Consider the following 19749-nt stretch of genomic DNA (forward strand, 5'->3'; position numbering starts at 1 on the left):
TAAAAAAATATGATATTGAAACCATTGTCCATTTGAAAAAGCTATTGAATGAATGATTATTTATTATTTTTTGCTAATATGAATGAATGATTAAATGACATAGCAAATCATTTATGTGATTGCTACTATTTTTAAGCATCTTTCTAACAATTGCTTCAATGATCCATAAAATGAAAAATTGGGTTAAAAATAATTGTGTATTTTGTCAAGTAATAATTATACCATCTTTTCTTCCAAAAAATTACACCACTTTTCTTTCTATTTATTTTTGTAACAAAAAAAAAAATTAGAAGCAACTATACATTTTACACATGTTTTACAAACATTTCATGTGTGCATCACAAAGACCTGTGCATCAATCGTGATCTTTCAAGTTTCAAAGACGACAGTTTCTTTTAGTTGTCTCATTTTTCGTGACAATTAACGAGAGCCAAGGGCAATTACTGTGACATGTTGGATTATATTTCTCAACGCCAGTATTTTCACATTGACAATTATATGTTGTTGTCTCGAGAGTTACATCCAGAGGAGGGCGATAACCAATGAAGATGGTGAAGATATTGATGTGACGTCTAATGTTGTGTACGAAAAAGTATTTCGAAATGTGTAATATTCCATAATATATGCTATGTTGTCATTAAAAACCGTTTATTTCTTTGGTGTAACATGTTTGGTTGGCAATACAATATTTATCGATATTGTAGCTTTTGTTTGGCGATAAATTTCATTTATGTAGTTTAATTATTTAAATTTCATTCCACTATATCTCGGTCTATTATATATCAAATTATTCTAACTCATAAGACCCGTGCGGCGCACGGGTCTGCGTTCTAGTTAGACTAAAGAGAATGATTAGGGTTGAGATTATGGTTTGATTGGATGTTAGTGACGGCAATGGCCAATAATCCTTTTGTTTTTGGTTATAAAACAAGGGTTTTGCTAACCAATGCCCTTAGGGCAAATGGTTAAGGAATGAAAAAAGGAAATAATTGTGAAATTTCATGTAGAAAAAGTTGCTTTTTACTATTTCCATAAGTTGAATGCACAATTTCCAAGATAAAGTTACTACTTTAAGTTTCTTATCAAGTGCCCTAAGGGCACTTGTTAGCATTTCCCATAAAACAATGGTCAATAATTGAAATGGCTAAATTCCTTAAAAAAAAATAATTGAAATGGCTAAATATGAAAATCGAAAATGTTAACATTACCTTCGTTCTTAGTACGTAATCCAAAACAATCAATAAATGTAGTACTATTTTTTCTTTAAAAATGAAAATGTTAGTACTACTTTTGATATCAAACAAGAGGTTTGAACCCCTTTTGATTTTACCAAATTTTTTTTTAAAAAAAAAATTAAGTCTTCACTAATGGAAATTATATCTTCATAAATTATTCTTTCAAAAGCTACATTGACAAACTTATAAATAATATAAAAAAAACTATTTTATGTAAGTTTAAAATAAACCTAATCCATACGGGCTTCAAGTTATCCACAAGGCCGCACTATATGATACTCCCTCCGTCCCTTAATAAATGACCTAGTTGAAAATTTGCAATTTTGACCTAACTTACTTTGACCATATTTTTCTACTAATTTACAAAGATAAATAATATCATATAAGATGTCGTTAGATTCGTCTCGATGAGTATTTTCAAAAGATCAAATTTTCATAATTTTTTCTAATATATTATTCAAGATATTTAACCACAAAGTTATGCATTGGTATGCGTAATATGGTCAACTAGGTCATTTATTAAGGGACGGAGGGAGTACATAATTTTGGGAAAATTGCTCTTCTCACTTATGAAATCACTCATTCCCTTAAATTAAGTGTGAGTTAAACTCACGTTCAGCATTTTCAGCGTAAGTTAACTCCCACTAACACTTTTAAGATCTATTGAACCGACTTGGCTCTCTCTTCCCTTTCTCTCTTGCAGGCGTCATCAAAACCCTAGTTTCTTCACCTTCATCCACCATAAAGGGGTGATTTAGGGTCAATTTTGACCCAAAATCACCCCTCTAACTCGTTTTTTCTATTTCCCTTTTATTGAAATAAGTGATTTTCACATCTATTTTGTTTTTTCTTTCGTGATTTTGTCGTCTTTGTGCGACGTTGTTTTGTTTGTCGTCTTTGTGCGACGTTGTTTGTCTTTCTTGTTTCGTTCAGGTATTTGTTCGGTTCAGATTGTCAGATCAGCTTCGATCTAGTGCAGATCAAATCAATGACTTTGGAGTCATCAATGTTGCAGATCCGAAGACATGAGTATTCCGGTAACTTAAATATAGTCATATGTTTAGGCTTTAGTACTTTGCTGTTTTATGCTATTAACATGGATGTTGTGAGTTTGTTCACAGATTCATCCTTTTTGTTTTTAGCGAATTTTCATTGTATCGATGTACTCTGTCAATTTGAATGAATGAATATCATTTATTTTTGTCAAAAAAAAAAAGATCTGTTGAACCGACTTAAAATATGATTAAACTGATCTATAAAGTGTCAGCGTGAGTTAACTCACCTGAAAAATATTGAGTGTGAGTTAACTCACGCTGAATTAAGGGAATTAGCAAAACCGAAAGGGAGAAGAGCAATTTTCTAACTTGGGGCAACATAATATCACTTTGTACTATAATATGTGTACATATACCTATACATATTAAAAATGATTTTCTTTTGGGTTTGAGTGGGTTGTGGCCCACCTATGCCCATAAGAAGATATGCCTCTAACATCAAGGAAGCGAGAAACATCCCAACTAGATTGCCTCTTAGATTGATGCCCATCTGCGAGGCAACTCAAATGCATTAATATTGATAAAAATTGATAACAAACAAATAGAGGGCATAAACAAAACCTATTCATAAAATCAACGAAAATTCAGACAATCAACGAATACAAAAACTGAAACACTGTTGTTGGAGTTTTTTGGTGTGATAATCTCTCTTCTTTCATTAGGGAAAACTTTAGTCGTAATAGGAATGGTCTACCTAGTAATTTTGTTTTCGTTGATTGTCTGAATAGTATTACGACTAAAGTTTTTCCTAATGAAATAAGAGATATTATCGCACCAAAAGACTCCAACAATATTACGTTCCCTTCATGGTAAATATGTTATTCAGTAAAATTCATACTAGAAATTAAGGGGGCTTTTGGTTGAGGGTTACAAAATTTATTTCTAGGTATTAACATTCACAGGAATGTAAAGGTTAAAATTTTATTCCCAGAAAAATGTAGAAAAAAGTGTTTGGTTAATTGTTTAATTCCTGAAAACTTTTCTAAAAATAATTCCAAGGAACGGGTAAAATATGTTTGGCTTGCAATGTAGAATCCTGAGAATCAACATTATAATTACACGAATAATTATAGGGAACAGGTAAATGAAAGAAAATAGTTCTTTCACCGGGTGTGAACCTTGTGTGGGCAGTTTAGTAAAAGTGTTATGTCAAATGATTATTTCATTTCATTTCTTAATATGTGTGCCAAAATCTTAAACGACACTCGTTGTGAAACGGAGGTAATATAACTTGTATGCTAACATTTGATTGAAGTCTTCTCTTGGGTGTTTCCACATGTGCTTTTATTTTTATGTGGCTTTGACCGCTTTGTGAACCCTTCCCACCAGATGTTTTTTAATGTGTTAAAAGGAGCACCGGTGGGCATTTGACATTTGAAGCTCATTTTAATAAGTCAGCCTTTAATATGCTTACCAAGGGATTTTTTTTAAGGAGATAAAATGGTTTTTTTATAAGATAATATATATGCTACCAAGGGTTAAGGCATGCATGTGAAATGAACTATATCTCTTTTGTTTTCTACATATATTCTCTTAATTGACAATAATTAATCATGTTCAATATAATGTCAAACACTGAATATGAACAACTTTAATTTTAGTTAAACTCCGAATCTTAATTTTAATAAGGATTTAAATCGTAGGTGTGTTTGGATTGAGGATTTAGGAATGGAAGGGAGGGGAGGGTTCACTTTTATTTTTTAAATTACGAATAAAATAAAAAAAATTAAAATAAATGAAGTGTTTTTGAAGTATTATATGATCGTTTATCATGTTGTTAATTCAATTTTCTATAAATTATTTTATAAAGGCCGTAATTTAAAAAAGTAAGTCCTCCCCGCTCTTCCCCTCCTAAACCCTACATCCAAACACACCCCTAATTTATCATGTCGTTATAGGCTAGTCTATTTTACTAGACTCTCCCTTGGTGAATATCTTTGTTTTTTAATTAATATATTTTAAGCCAAGTCAAGAAAGTTTATATTTACTCTTTTCATGTTCACAATAAACATAATCGATCTTTGAAAGTGAAATTTACTCGTATATAATATGACCAATTCAATTGAAGTAACTATTTTTTAAATAGTTTAATTATTAATAATATTAGGGAAATGTTAACCGGTGTCTCCAGGGAACTGGTTAAGAAAGCAAATATAGTAACTTTTACATCGGAAATTGTGTAATCAATTTCTCAAAAGTCAAAAAGTTGTTATTTTTCATTGAAATTTTCCTTTTTGGGATTCCTTAACCAGTGCCCAGGGGCACCAGTTAACATGACCCATAATATTAATAGGGTTAATGATATCTTTAGTCCTTGCAAATAGGCGCCATTTAAAAATCAGTCCCTGTAATCGCTAATCCTGGCATTTTACCCCTGCAATTGTTAATCATTTAAAATTTGGTCCTTTGACCAACTTAATCAATGCCACATCACCAGATTAGCAAAATGGCATGGGAATTGACCAAAATACCCCTGGGCTAATTTTTTTTTTTTCCTTCAAAAATTTTTTTTCAAAATTTTGAAAATTCTTTTTTAAATTAAAAAAATCTGAAAAAATAATTAAAAGTCAAAAATAATTTCGGAAAAAAACTGTTAAAATTAAAACTGAAAAATTTTTGGGAAAAAATCGTAAAAAAAATTCGGGAAAAAACTGAATTTTTTTTTAAGAAAAAAAAACAAAAAAAAATAAGTCAGGGGTAATTTTGTCAATTCCCATGCCATTTTTGCTAATCTGGTGATGTGGCATTGATTAAGTTGGTCAAAGGACCAAATTTTAAATGATTAACAATTGCAGGGGTAAAATGCAAGGATTAACGATTACAGAGACTGATTTTTAAATGGCGCCTATTTGCAAGGACTAAAGACATCATTAAGCCATATTAATATGATGTGTATGTCTATTTCTCTAAGGCTTTCTATGTTCCTTAACTCCTATGAGTGAATGCCTATATTTATTGTTATTGGCACTTAGTCTTATGACTCTTCATGTACTTGTAACTTACCATATTTGGGTCCTATAAATAGGACTTAGATTTCAATGTAAAAACACACTTGTGAGAAGAATAATACGCAAAGCTCTCATCTTCTTCATTTTTAATCTTATCTTTTTACTCCTTCCGTTCCTTTTTAAGTGTCGTTTTAGAATTTTAACGCAAAAATAGCAAAGTGTATTTTTGCACACTTTTTTCCTATTATACCCTCATTTTAATCCACTAATAATTTCCTATTTTTTTAGCACACACTTTATCTTTCCAAAAAATTTAATATGTAACAAACAATTGGTTACTACTCTATTTCTGCAACAAATTTCTATTTTTTTGCGCGCTTTATCTTTCTCTCATAATAAACAATTTTCAATTTTCTAAATATTGTGCATATCTCTTGAAATTTTTAACAAGTACTACTCAAGTTATTTACAGAATATTAACTCATGCGCAGGGGCGCATCTGGCAGCCGCTCCTGTGTGAATTTTGCAGTTTTCATCCCTTTTTCGAGCGTTCTTCCGTCTAGTAATGCCTTGGAACTTGTAATGAATTTTCTTCACTTTGTATTGTCTTCGAAGACCTTCTAAGAACCATTGATCTACATTCTTCATATCCTTGATCCTTCACTTGATGTCTTGGTTTGCCGATTTATATGATTTCTCACTAAAAAGACTCAAAACACCTATAGAGTTTTATGATTTAGGATAAAACTGAATTATTACGAATCAAATAAAAAAATACAAAATGTTCCTCAAACCATTGACAATTCTTCTATATAACTTTTAATTTGTCTTCAAATGCAAAGAAAATAACTAAAAGAATACCCTAAAACATCATATGATGTTCCAACATCATTATAATTTTTTTAAAAAACATAACTTAAATTAATTATGATTACAACTTAATGATTATTAAAATAAAAATCAATTTTCTATATAAAATATGTTTTTCAAAATGATTTAAAATTTTGATTTCCGTTTTAGGATCATTACGAATTTGACATGAATCAGTGAAAGTATTGTTACCTTTTGAAGTGCAAAAACGATTTCGATGACAACAAAGCAACGTAGCAATGCCTCTACTCGTCCAGACGAACATATCTCCTCTAGTTCCCGGTGCTAGCCAAGCGATCATAGATTAAGAGAGAACTAGAGTTTGTAGCTGGTGTTTTGTAAAGTGGTAACTGAATTTTGCATAAGTGAGTTCTATTATAGAATCACTTGTGCACATCATTGCCTATGATGTATTGAATTCCACTTAAAATGCACCATAACTTACGTTGTACTGCGTTTTGTAATTTAATAAATCCTATTCATTAACTTAATCACTAATAAGTCTATACTTATTGATTTATAAATCAGTTTTATTTATTTATTTATTTTCTCTCATCTATTTGTCCTATGTGTGTGACCATATAGGTTTCTGTCACTTTGATAGTACTATTAAATAATATATTAATATTATAAACAACGATAAATATCTATCAATATGTCTTTGCCACCCAAGTGACTAAAATGTCAAGTGATTTAATGAAACCATTTTCTTGACAACAATCATGTGTATAATTAACCCTTTTCTTTTATATCTATATTGAACACAAGGCATAGATTGTGTCACCCTTGTATAACTCAATGTTTATATTTCCTAATCCCAAAATATGCTGAGTAACGAATAATGTCTACTATCCCATATTGACCTAGTTCGGCATGACCATACTATTTTGCAGTCATATTTCATCAAGATGCCTAAATATATTTCTCCTGTTGTGCTGGAGGGGCAAATCCCATCTAGGATAGTCATGTCCCTCAGCATGATTCGTTAATTGTCCATTAGCCAACTTTATAATTATCATGTTACATATATGTTTGAATGACAATAAAACACTTGAGTCCACACATCTAGGGATTTTAGTGGTTTAAGGTCTAAGAGTGATATACACCATTATTATCACATGCGAATATGTTATGACATCTTCATAACATACTATGTAGTATTCTCATGGTGGGTCAATTCAGTATAAATATTACTCTCAATATTTACACTCATGTATAGACTTGATATCTCATATATATGACTCGTGAGACGTGGTCATCAGTCTATATACATAATAGTCTTTACGCTTTATTACTATCCAAATTTATATTAAAGTTTGACTACAGATACTTTTAAGAATAATGTTCTTTATGTTAATGTAATATCAAGATTATGTCTCAGCCAATGTTCCATTAATTAAACTATCTATCCTAAGGACTTTATTAATCTTGTAGCAAATTTAATAAAGAATGCCTATATGACTTACACCAACATTTCGCTCCTGATAAATTAACAGATTTCTTGTAGTGAGAGTTGTATATGAATGATGTTACAGCTTCTAAATGAAGATATATGGAAGATAAGGACTTTGGATAGATAGAAAGACTAACGCTGAACATTTATGAAGATAAATGACTCTGATGAATAAAAAAAAGGATAAATGACCAAAACAAATATTATGTAAAAGGTTTCCTTAAAAAAAATATTATGTAAAAGGTAAATGATGAAAATTATATTTAAGCATTTTTTTTTTACCGATTTGTATAAATTAAGTTATTTCTTTTTTTGAACAAGGCAAAATGGAATATAACATTACCACGGGTGATGCAACTCGTACAAGGCGTGCAAAGAGTAACATCACCAAGAAATTTACAATGTCAAGTCACCGGTGTCAAAAGAAGAAACAACGCAAAATAACTGAAGTAATAACAAATTACACCATAACACTCATACAAGCTAAGGGGTGCCGCCACCAATCGTGGTAGCTAAAAACAAAGATGTGCATATTAGACCTTTAGCCAAAGGAAAGAGAGCCTTTTAACCTTGTCCGCCATGCTATGTGAATCCAGAGCCTTGTTATTAAATTTACATTGTTTTAATTATTTTTAAACGGTGATAAACATATTGTTGATATTATGTTGGGATTGGAGATCGAATTCTCTCATCCAACCATCAAATAGAGGTATGCTTTTTGAACATCTATTTTTGGGACAACTTATGGGTTAATCAAAATATACAAAGGAATGTAGGTATTGACACAAAAATGAAAATGATAGAGAAAGAATAAGAACATAATAAAAATATGAGAAAAACAGTTGTTAAAAAATAGTAGTACAAATATTATTTCTCTACTGAATAATCCTGGTATATCCTCCCATTAAACTGTTTTAGTATGTATCTACTGGTGATTGGTCGACTAAATACATTGTTCATAATTCGCAAGCTTACGTATATCGAAGATTTCTTTGACATAGTTTACATTTTACATTATATACAATTTACAAGTGTGAAAAACTTAATCTTCCAATGCGAGTCTTTCTTTGTATATGTTTATATAATTATATATGTGAACAAAATTAAAAAAGAAAATAGAGTAACATTATTTTAGAAGACTCAATAGGAATCCAATATATATAGTCATTGTGTATTTAATTAATAATCAAATTTTCACAAGTGGGTACGATGTAAATAATAAAATATCACAATTTGAACTTTGGCAGGTATTTATATATAATATATGACTCAAAGTGAGATTGCACAAAGGAAAACATGGCTAACATGCATAATCTAAAGTACAAGCTATGTTTTGTTTGTTCAATTGTACTTAATTATCTATTGTTTGTTAACATTTTTATGAGTGAAAGTTTGGAGAAAAAATGGACACAAAATGCTGTGGAAGAAGCTGAAGCTGTTTCAGCTATGTCGTGTTCAGGGCATGGAAGGGCTTTTTTGGATGGTTTAGTTGTTCATGGAAAACCTATTTGTGAATGCAACACATGCTATGGAGGATCTAATTGCTCCAAACTCTTACGTGATTGTATGGTTGATGCAGATAGGTACTATTAATCTTTCTTTTACAAAATATTTTAAAGTCGGTTTGTTACCGATAATCGGTAACAAATAGACTTTTAAGTTTTTTAGAGATAAACTTTTAGCAATTTCCTCTTATGAAAGAAGAAGTTGGTGTGTCTAATATGGAACTCTTTAATAATGGTCCAAACGTGGATCTTTATTATTTTGACCGAAAAATTAAATTTTTTCATAATAGAAAATCAAGAATAAAAATATTATTTTGTTAAAACTTAATAAAAAACGGAGTTATTAAAAAAAATAGGAGGGTCCATTTTAGAAAACCCTTCAAAAGTATCTTTTTTAACCAACCTTCAAGATTATCTTATTTGAATTAGTTTATTAGATTTTTAAAATATTTTTAAATCCGTTAAAAATAAATGGAAACTTCTAAATTTATTATTTTGTTTGAAAAAAAAATGTTTTTTTTCCTTATAAAAGTTGTAAAAAGTGGGTAAGAAAATAAATTAGTAACCGGAATTTGAAGAATTAAGAATATGGTGATATCTGGATTTGGATTATCTCCTTTGAAAATTCTCTCAAGTTTTTTTCATCTTCAATATTCACCATTAAAATATAACAATCACTTTTCTTTATAATTTAATTTTCATTTTCTCTCTTATGTTTGATGATTGAGATTTCACTTGAGAAAACTCAAGAGAATTTACAATAGAGATAATCCAAATCCGGTGATATACACCTTTAATCCCTTTTTTTAGAGGTTCATAATTTCATATTTTGTTCTGGAAATGTTTTTTTTTTACGGATTAAATGCAATTTTGATCTCTCAATTTTAAATTTTTTTTCTTTTGATACCCTATTTTAAAACAAACTTTTTGATCCTCTTAGTTAGAAAGTCAACAAAAATTTATGTTCCCTATTAATGACGCGGATCCTACGTAACATTGGTTAGATGATCCATTATTTAACACCTCATTTCCACATCATTTAAATTAAAATCATAAATTTCCACATCATTTAAATTAAAATCATAAAATTTTCATACGATTAAATAACAAATTAAAATTGAAATAAAAAAAGAATTGAAAATAAAATTAGAAACCCTAAATGTGCTTTTTATTACAGGACAATCTAAATGTAGGGAATAAAAATATATTCTTAGAGGTCCATCTAAATGTAGGGACCAGAAATATATTTAACCCTAGTTATTATAGAAAAATGCTAACAACTGTTTTTTTGGGAATTGTTTAAACATTTAAAAGTAGTAACTTTTTCATATAAAATTGTATAGTTATGAAGTTATGATCCTCTATTTATTTTTATAAATAGAGAAGATCCTTACTCGTAGTTATAATTTTTACATGCATTTGATTTATATTTTTAATACAAAATTTCTTTTTATAGATTTTTTAAACATTATAGAAAAGTTGTTAGCATGACCCTTTATTATATAGTCGTTAGTTCAAAAGAATTGAACTATATCCCTGTCGACCCCATTTAGCACTTAATTAAAAATATGATTGCAGTGGAGATCCAACATTTTTGGAACCATTTTGGATGAAGAATGCAGCAAGCAGTGCAGTAGTAGTTGCAGGGTGGCATCGTATGAGCTATGAATTTAGTGATGGGTCTTTATTATCAAAAGTGTTAAAGGAACACATTATAAAAGTGCATGCCCTTGTTGGAAATGCCAAAACAGAAGGAAAGTACATAATATTTGGAGTAGGTGCTACACATCTTCTCAATGCTGCAGTTCATGCCCTTTCTTCTGATGGTTCTTCTTCACCCACAAAAGTTGTAGCTTCAACACCATATTACCCAGTAAATTTCAATACCCATATTTATTTATTTATTAAAATAAGGAAAGTTAAGTAAAAACTGATCAAGAATTGTTTTGTAATCAAACTCGGATTCTCCTGAACAATTCATCGTTTGGAGCTCATTAACCACTGTTTAATTACTTGGGTAAATCAAGTGCGAAAGTTTTAAATAACACCCGCGGTCAAGGTCGCGTATAGGATTTTGTGATTTCGCCTATCACGGATGTTGCGATATGGATTGCGGTTGTCGCGGTGTGAACTAATCACGACATTTCACAACTCTTAAATAATAATGATACTAACATAAATAACTTAAACTAGAGATATATTTGGAGTTCTAAACTAGATAATGAGATAACATTATGTAATTTATGATCAAATATGTATTAAAAATATGATTTTCATCTATCTCAATCGAAAAAATATCCAGATTCTATGTCTATTGTCATGAACGACATTTTTTTTTGCGGCCGTAACGGTGTTACGTCGCAGCTGTAACTGCGTTTCGTCATGATTTTTATTCACTGTGTAAAAGCGGTGAAAAATAGTAACGTCGACTACCTTACCTTTTTGTCGCGGCCTTTTTATCGGTAACAGACCGTTTTTTAAAACCTTGGCGCGACCTATAACTAAGTAACGAAAATGCAAAATAATTCTATATATTTTCAAGCATTGCAAAGTAATATATGTTTTGGGAGCTAAACCTAGAAGAATTATATTAATCTAGCTAATGCTGTTTATGAATTGCTAGGTTTATAAAGAGCAAACTGAATATTTTAAATCCGAGGACTATAAATTTAATGGAGACACAGAAATGTGGAGAAATGATGGTTCAAACTCGAGCTTTATTGAATTGGTGACATCCCCAAACAATCCAGATGGGCAATTGAAGAAGGCTATACTTCAAGGTCAATATGTGAAGACAATTCATGACCTTGCTTACTACTGGCCACATTATACACCAATTACACAACCTGCTGATGAAGATTTAATGATCTTTACACTTTCTAAGCTAACGGGTCATGCTGGAAGTAGATTTGGGTAAGTTAAAGCTTTGACTAAAAGTCCACGTGAACTTAGTTTAGTTTGTAAGTTTAGTTTGTAGAGGCATTGCATATTATATGCAGGGGTCGGAGTTCGAACCCTGACACCCCACTTCTCCATATTTAAAATGTGTGAGGTACAACCACCAGATTATAACTTGACTAAAAACATTTTTTGACTAAGGACATTTGGGTTAAACAGTATTTTAATAAACATCTTGATTAAAAAAAAGCTTATCTTTCAATTATAAAGTTAGAATAGGTATAAGAAAAATATCATAAAGTAGTTTTTTTTCTTCTTTTTTTCCAAAACTTTCCATAAAATAGTTTATAGGTACTCTTTTTTAGTCAAGTAGAAGATCATTGATAATTTTCAATTTTATTATTTAACTTCAATTCTACCATTCTATAAAATAATATTTTTATTTTATTTTTTAAAGAACTATTGTTTCGTTTAAATTTAAAATTAGTTTTTAATGGCAAAATTAATCAGGATAAATTGATCATAAGACACTAACTTTGTTATCAACACTGATAGGATAGTGTATCCGTTACTTACCTGGATGGGGTCAATGGGTGATCAAGAAGACCCATGGCCTAGAAAGGTGACCTCCATTGCACTTAGGAGGGGTGCCTTTTTAAGGTCTACCCAAGTGGTGGAAAAAAAAAGGATAGAGTATCCGTTGTACTCTATTTTGCTTATAAAAAAAAACTGTCCTCAAATTTGAACCTTCAACTTTCTCTCCTGAATCACAAAGTCAACTTTTTATCTCAGTTTCACACCGTAATCAATCACATCTATTGATATGAAATCGGACGGTCCAGACAACACACCAGCTTTATTATCTTGACCATTGATTTAAATTGTACGGTTCTGATCTGTTATAACGTCCTGCTGTAACGACAGGAAATCCAAGTCCTATATCGTAAGGGTAAGAATCATAATGTACCTATCTATTTGTGTTTAGGTGGGCAATAATAAAGGATGAAGCTGTTTACAAAAGAATGTTGACATACATAGACTTGAGTACCTATGGTGTTTCCAGAGAAACTCAACTAAGAGTTCTAAAGCTTCTGAAAGTAGTCCTTAGTGAAAATGAAAATAGAAATGCAATATATGAATTTGGACACAACACTATGAAGAACCGATGGATCAAATTGAGCAACATTTTGTCTCAATCAACAATATTTTCAATTCAAGATCTAAAACCTCAACATTGCTCATTTTCTCAGCAGCTCCGAAAACCTTCACCAGGTAATTTTATGTCTTGCTATAAAATGTTGTAGCGTATAATCAAACGCGTTAGTGTCTTTTTTTTTTGTGGTGGCCGAGATTTGAACCACAGACCTTACATATATTATGCATTGTCCCTACCAACTGAGCTAAGCTCACGAGGATAAACACGTTAGTGTCTATCTGCACGATAGTATATTCGTGAAATAATCAAAGAATTTTGGTCTATATATGGTTTATTTACATTATGGTAAAAATTAATTCCAAAAATATGTTGCATTTATGCATTTTTTAAACATTATGTATGTGTTTTAATGTGTAAGATCTAATATGAACCAAACTATACTGACTTGTTATATCCTTAGAGCTAGAACCTTTCAATTCTATGTTGATACTTTATCACTAACATTATTTTTTTAATATATATTGATTGATGTTTTTGTAGCTTTTGCTTGGTTGAAGTGTGAAAAAGCTTTAGGAGACAGTCATTGTTATGAGATTCTCAAAACGTTTAATATTACTGGTCGAGCTGGTTACTTATTTGGTAATGATCTTAATCGTTATGTGCGTCTTAGCTTGGTAAAGAGTGAAGATGACTTTGATTTATTGTTAAGGCAAATCAAAAAACTAGTTGATGAAGAAATTGATGGTAAATTTTTAACTACAACTTCAACTGAATTAAGTCAAAGCAATGAGACAAAGATGATGGTGAATATTAGATGTCACAGTTCACTACATATGGTAAATGAAATCAGTAGACCAACTGATTGAGCTTAAGTGGTAAATGAACCTTCTTAGAATAATTTGTTTGGGAGAACTCGAGTTCGATTACCGATGAAAACAATTATTGGGTAAACTTTAATTACCTTTCGACTGAACTTCAGATTAATAAAACCATTTTCGCCTAGAAATCAAAGGATTCCCACATATTTCATAGATAAACTCGTGGAACGTGCACCAACCTTTCTTCAACACCAAAAAATTTGTAAATTACTTGTTTGGTCTCCATTTTACAAATACGTTTTTTATTTCTCATATATATTTTTCATGGTCAATTATATAATGCATAAGACCGACTTCATTTTCCTCTCAACTTTCTCCCTTTATGTTCCGAAAATTGCTTTTCTCACATGTATTTGTTCCTAAAAACACATGGAAAATACATTTTTGTCCCCAGCGGTAGTTAACTACCGTTCAGTCTTTTCACCTGCAGTTAACTACTACTGGCTCCGGCTCCAGTTAACTACAGCTGGCTCAGCTGCATTTAAGTGTGGTTCCTGACAGAACATCAATTATATTTTTGTGCGTTTCGGTCAGAAAAAAAAAATCGAGACTTATTCTGAATGCTATGGAACTTTGCAATTCACTTTAGAAACCGTGGCCAACACATCGGTTATCAACACCAGAGTCAGGGTACCAATTAACTAATCTAGCAGAGTCAGAATTGGCAATTTGAACTTGAAGTCTTGATTATGGCATTCTATTGAAAGATGGTATTGGTGCATAAAGGGTGTAAAGGGTTGAGGCATACCTCTTGGAATTGGTCGAAATTATTTCCAAGTATTATACGCCAATGACATAAGGCGAGCCTCATGTCCCAAGAGTAAGGTTGTAACTTCCTCAATTGAAATTGAACCAAACTTACCACTAATTAGAGAAATTGTTAACTCAAAGTCTTGCGGTAAGCCTTCCTTGATAAGTTTTTTTGGTATTTAATGTGTTCTTGAGTGATTAACTAAGACATGAACAAAGTATAAATCAAACCAATAATTAAGTGATCAAAGAGCATTAAAGACTATGAACCCAATCGGAGTTCAGAATGTTGGTCAGAAGGTAGTTCAGAAGGTTTATCGAGAACAAACCCATGAATTAATGATCATTGTAAGAATATTCAAGGTACACATGACATAAACAAAAAGTACAGAAAATAACTATGACCTTGGATCAAACAAGCAACAAAGACATTCATGTGAATAAAGGTCAAAAACACATTCATTGTTCATTAAGACTTTAAGAACAAATGAATTACAAATATTAGAATATCCCTCTAAGAATATCATCCTAGATGTTATATTTCCTGCACATTATTCAAGTTTTACTGTTAGAATTTGATTACATCAAATGAAAGTCTTACAAATCATCCTTAGTGGAACATAGAAACATTCTGATGAACGTCAAAAGATTCGTACAACCACATCCAAAAGGTAAAGTACAAGAAAGTACATAAAGCAAAAGTAAAAAGGAAAAGGCAATCAGTACCAATGAGAACTTGACAAATGAGTGATAACGATACTGGCCATTGTCAGAAAAATCCCCTAAAGCATGGGCATGAAGTGACAACTCCATTTTCCTCTCGCCTGCACAAGTTCCATGACATCCAGCAAAGCTTAAACCTTGGAACTTTCTGAAATTCATACGAAGAACTCACATCACAAGAAGAACCTAGAAAAACATTCTGAAGTTCATACTGAAAAACCCAGGAACAATTTGAAGTTTAGAATGTTCTTCCTAAACTTAATTAAAAAGTTTTTAAGCACTATGACACATGGCAAAAGGCTATTGGAAGGCTCCTACTAACTACTTGAGGTCCAAAATTCTTTAAAAGGGTAAGAACTCTCATCTTGAAGAAACACAACCAACAAGCATACTTAAACAACTTATTAAAATCTCTTCAAGTAATTGATTACATGAATCATCTCTTAAGATTCATAAAATCTTAGAGTGTGTAATAGTTCTCTTTTATCTTCACAAAGATAATCTTCTTGTCCTCATCATTATAAACTCTCAAATATATTGTGTAGAAATTTTCAGCTAGCTTTAAGTTTGTAAAGTGTTAATTGAGTGAAAGAAAAGTGTAAGGTCCTGTTGTTAGTCTATATTTTCAAAGTCTTTGTTTCGACAGGTAAAGTGGAAGCTAAGACTGCAGAATTCTCTAAGTCTAAGACAACAATTTTTAAGAGTTCCACAAAGATAGGTTTCGACAAGGGTGTGTTTTCGACAGTAGAAGGTTCAAATTCTTTGAAAAGGCAAGATGAAGTGTCCAGTCACGTGGAAAGCATGCCAAAGCTGTTGAAAGAATTTAGTTTCTAGCCGTTAGTCTGTTAGTTATTTTCCTTATGTGTGTGTGTGTCTATATATATATATATATATATATATATATAGTATTTTTTTCATATTAAAAATGGGTCACAAATCATTAACAAAAGTTCTACACACTCAAAATACCCAGCGTTAAAGATAAAATAGTAATATAATATATGTAACATGATTTGCTGAAACACCTTTAATTGAATGCAATGCAATTTACTTTTCTTTAAGTTTCTTTGCTTTTAAATTCGAAATCTTTTATTACTTTAATTTCAAAATTTACTACTTATTTCTGTCAAAAAGACAACTATCTTCATTATAAATTGTTTTCTTCATCTTGTTCACAAGCAAATTCATGAATATGATAAACATTCGTATATTTTTTTAGAAAATCATTGCACAACATGTCATAAGATTTCTAGTTTGATCATGCAAGTAACAATTTAAAACTCGTCTTATTGTTTATCAAAAACACCGGTAAACACCTGTGTGACTTAACAAGAAAATTTGTAAGTTTGTTGAGGCTTAGAGAATACAGGTTGTAATCGTTCCAAGGAAACATAATTGTAAGGTGTGGGAGTTGAGAAGGTTGTCTCAAGCATTATAGTGGAAAATTCCACCTAAGGTAGGGACTGGACATTAGATGAACCAAGATAATTTATATGTCTTTTGTTTCTCTTTTCCTACGCTCTTTACTTACAATTTACAAACAAAGTTATTTAGCTTTCATATTTTGTTTTATACTTACCCTTCATAACGTTCTGAAGTTAACTATATCATTGTTCTTCCAATTTTCAACTTGAGAAGTAAGTTTTAAAGTGTAAAATTAATTTTAAAAGGGTCAGAACTCAAACTCCCCTTTCTTGTGACCATTATATTTACTTCAAAGAGGATTTGATGTAGTCATCATTAACACTCCATAAAATATCAAAATCAAAATGATATGATTATCAATTTGATAGTAAGTACTACTATGGTTGAAGTTGATGATTGATAAAAGACTGATGAGAAGGATTTTACTGACCTTCCCACAACAGTAAGTATGTCAGCTTGGATTTGTTAAAACCATTAAAGTTTTACAATATTCTAAATCGAAGTTATGCAAAGGTTTGTTTGTTGAATTTTAAAAAAAAAAAATACAGTTGCGTATACTTTATAATATTCATAGCGCTTTCGATTGATAGTCAATCTCTTTATGACAAAAAGTAGGATTTCACTTGGTGTCTTTCGATGATGGTGGCTTTAATGACTTGAGTGTATTGAGTGAAACCGCACAAAATACTACTTGTTTTGAATCTTGTTCTGAACTGGTTAGAACGTCAATCCAACGCTGACACGTGAACAAAAACTCTCCGGATCAAGACACGACACCTTGGGTGGACACACTAGTTATGGTACACACCACCTCACTAAAGCACGTCCCCACGCTTCCTACACCGTACACATGGCCTCCAACGGCTCCCTGATGAGGCGCCATATTTCACGAAAGTTGTTAGCGTCTCCTTCTCCTATATAAGGGTGATTATGCGTCACCCTCAAGATACGATTCATTTCCCACACACTTTTAAACTTTCAACCTCATTTCCTACGGTGACTTGAGCCCTGGAGTGCTAACGTGTCTGCAGGCACCCTCCATTCCACCGCGAAGACTTCATTGCCACCGCACTGGAGCATTATCCGTCACAGTTTCCTCCATCAGTTCTTCGCCGGACATATCAAATCTTTTGATGAAATTGTGTTACATAACTATCATAATTTGTTTGATGTCTTATAGATTCCTTTAACTAACTATCATAATTTGTTATTTCCTATATATTTCCTTCAATAGGGATAATGTATTCAAAGCACCATCGGAAACTAAATGTTATCACCTTTTTAAAAATGTTATCACCTTTAATGGTCATGATTTAACCTTTATTCATCATACTGTGAAAGTCTAATCTCTTCCGTTAGCTCCAACTATGTTTGTAAATAATCACTTTTGTCAATGCATATAAATATATCACAATCTTTCAATACCTTATGCTATATTGTTAATGGATGTCATTATAACATTAGAACCACCTTTACAATTTTTTGTTTTTTAAAACAAAGCCACTACAGTGTATTACTTTATTATTATTATTAAGCTTTAATGGGACAATAGTTTGTGGACCTTATTGAATTATCCCCCTTGACCAGAATAATGGAAGTATGTTGGATTGCAAAAACAATGGAAATACCAAAGTTCATATTTCTGATTGGAGTAGATATTGTGAGTTGGTGGTGTTCGTGTGGGATACACACTCTTTCCATTAATAAATAACCTAATATCCCCACTCTTACTTTTTTTCTTATTAAAGTACTTTTGTGCTTTCCTTTTCAGCAATCCACTAAATTATAACAATTTAAATATTTATAACAAAAGAAAAAAAAAAAAACAAGTTAAAATTGCAAGAGTAAGATGCATATTTTTTATTTTCTAATTTTTTATGATACAATTTAAGATGAGGAAATGGTTTCTAGTTCAAGTAATGAAAAATCTTAGGTCTCAAACAGTATTTAGAAAATCATTTATATTAATCTTCCACTAAGATAAACTGTAGTTGGACTCAAATTATAATTAACATGTTTGATTTTCATCTTCCAAATGTCCGATATATATATATATATATATATATATATATATATATATATATATATATTAAATGTTCATATTAAGTTAATTAAATTTTTCCCCTTAAAAAAAATTTAAGATAATTAAATTTTAAAACATCAAAATATATTCATAAATAATTTACTACTTCACACTATTAATATAATCTGTAATACTAGTATATAGTTTCTCAAAAGTCCGACATAAAAAAGGATTGTACCATCTTTTTACATCTCAATAAAACAACAACCTATATTGAGTAAAATTATATTTACTGTTAATAAAGGATTGTACCATCAATCCTTAATAAAAAAAAAATTGTTCCATCAATCATAGTTAACTAATATTTTTTTAGAGGGGATCATCTTTAACTAATCATCTTTCGTTTTAGTAATATATCTCATTTTGACTTGTTCAAAAAAAAAAAGAATCTTTAACTAATTGTTAAAAATGTCTTCATTAACTATATTATTTTATGCAACCACTTATCTTTACTATTACCGCTTCTTAAATCCTCACATACAATAGGCCACACGGACAAACATTAACCGAAAACTAAGATCTAACTAGAGATCATTTATTATCTAAATTCTTATTTTTGTCTTCGACGTTACTTCTTAATATTTGTCGAACACTAAATGTAGATCCAACTTAATATCTCTTTTTTCAAAATATTTGAACCTTAATGTTATGAGAGTCTAGCCTTTTAGATCCAACTTGGTGATATTGTTATTGATCGATTTATTTTTTTCTTTCTAAAAATAGAAGTTTTCTATGTGTTTTGATCTTTCACGTGACACTACTCACTAGTA

The 19749-nt window shown here is 30.7% G+C and overlaps 1 protein-coding gene and 1 pseudogene across 1 annotated transcript; both read left to right on the forward strand.

Moving 5' to 3' along the window:
- The first annotated feature begins 10644 nt into the window (after positions 1 to 10644).
- LOC146914281 (tryptophan aminotransferase-related protein 4-like) lies at positions 10645 to 13986 on the forward strand. The gene is made up of 4 exons (XM_085721037.1): positions 10645 to 10939; positions 11690 to 11979; positions 12950 to 13236; positions 13661 to 13986. Exons 1-4 carry the CDS (start codon positions 10676 to 10678, stop codon positions 13984 to 13986), a joined length of 1167 nt encoding a protein of 388 aa, XP_085577163.1. The 5' UTR covers positions 10645 to 10675.
- LOC146914282 (U1 spliceosomal RNA) lies at positions 12533 to 12676 on the forward strand (annotated as a pseudogene).
- Positions 13987 to 19749: the final 5763 nt, after the last annotated feature.

Source organism: Medicago sativa, chromosome 6 (genome assembly GCF_051527215.1).
Source record: "Medicago sativa cultivar Bolivia chromosome 6, Bolivia_mono, whole genome shotgun sequence".
Lineage (NCBI taxonomy): Eukaryota > Viridiplantae > Streptophyta > Magnoliopsida > Fabales > Fabaceae > Medicago > Medicago sativa.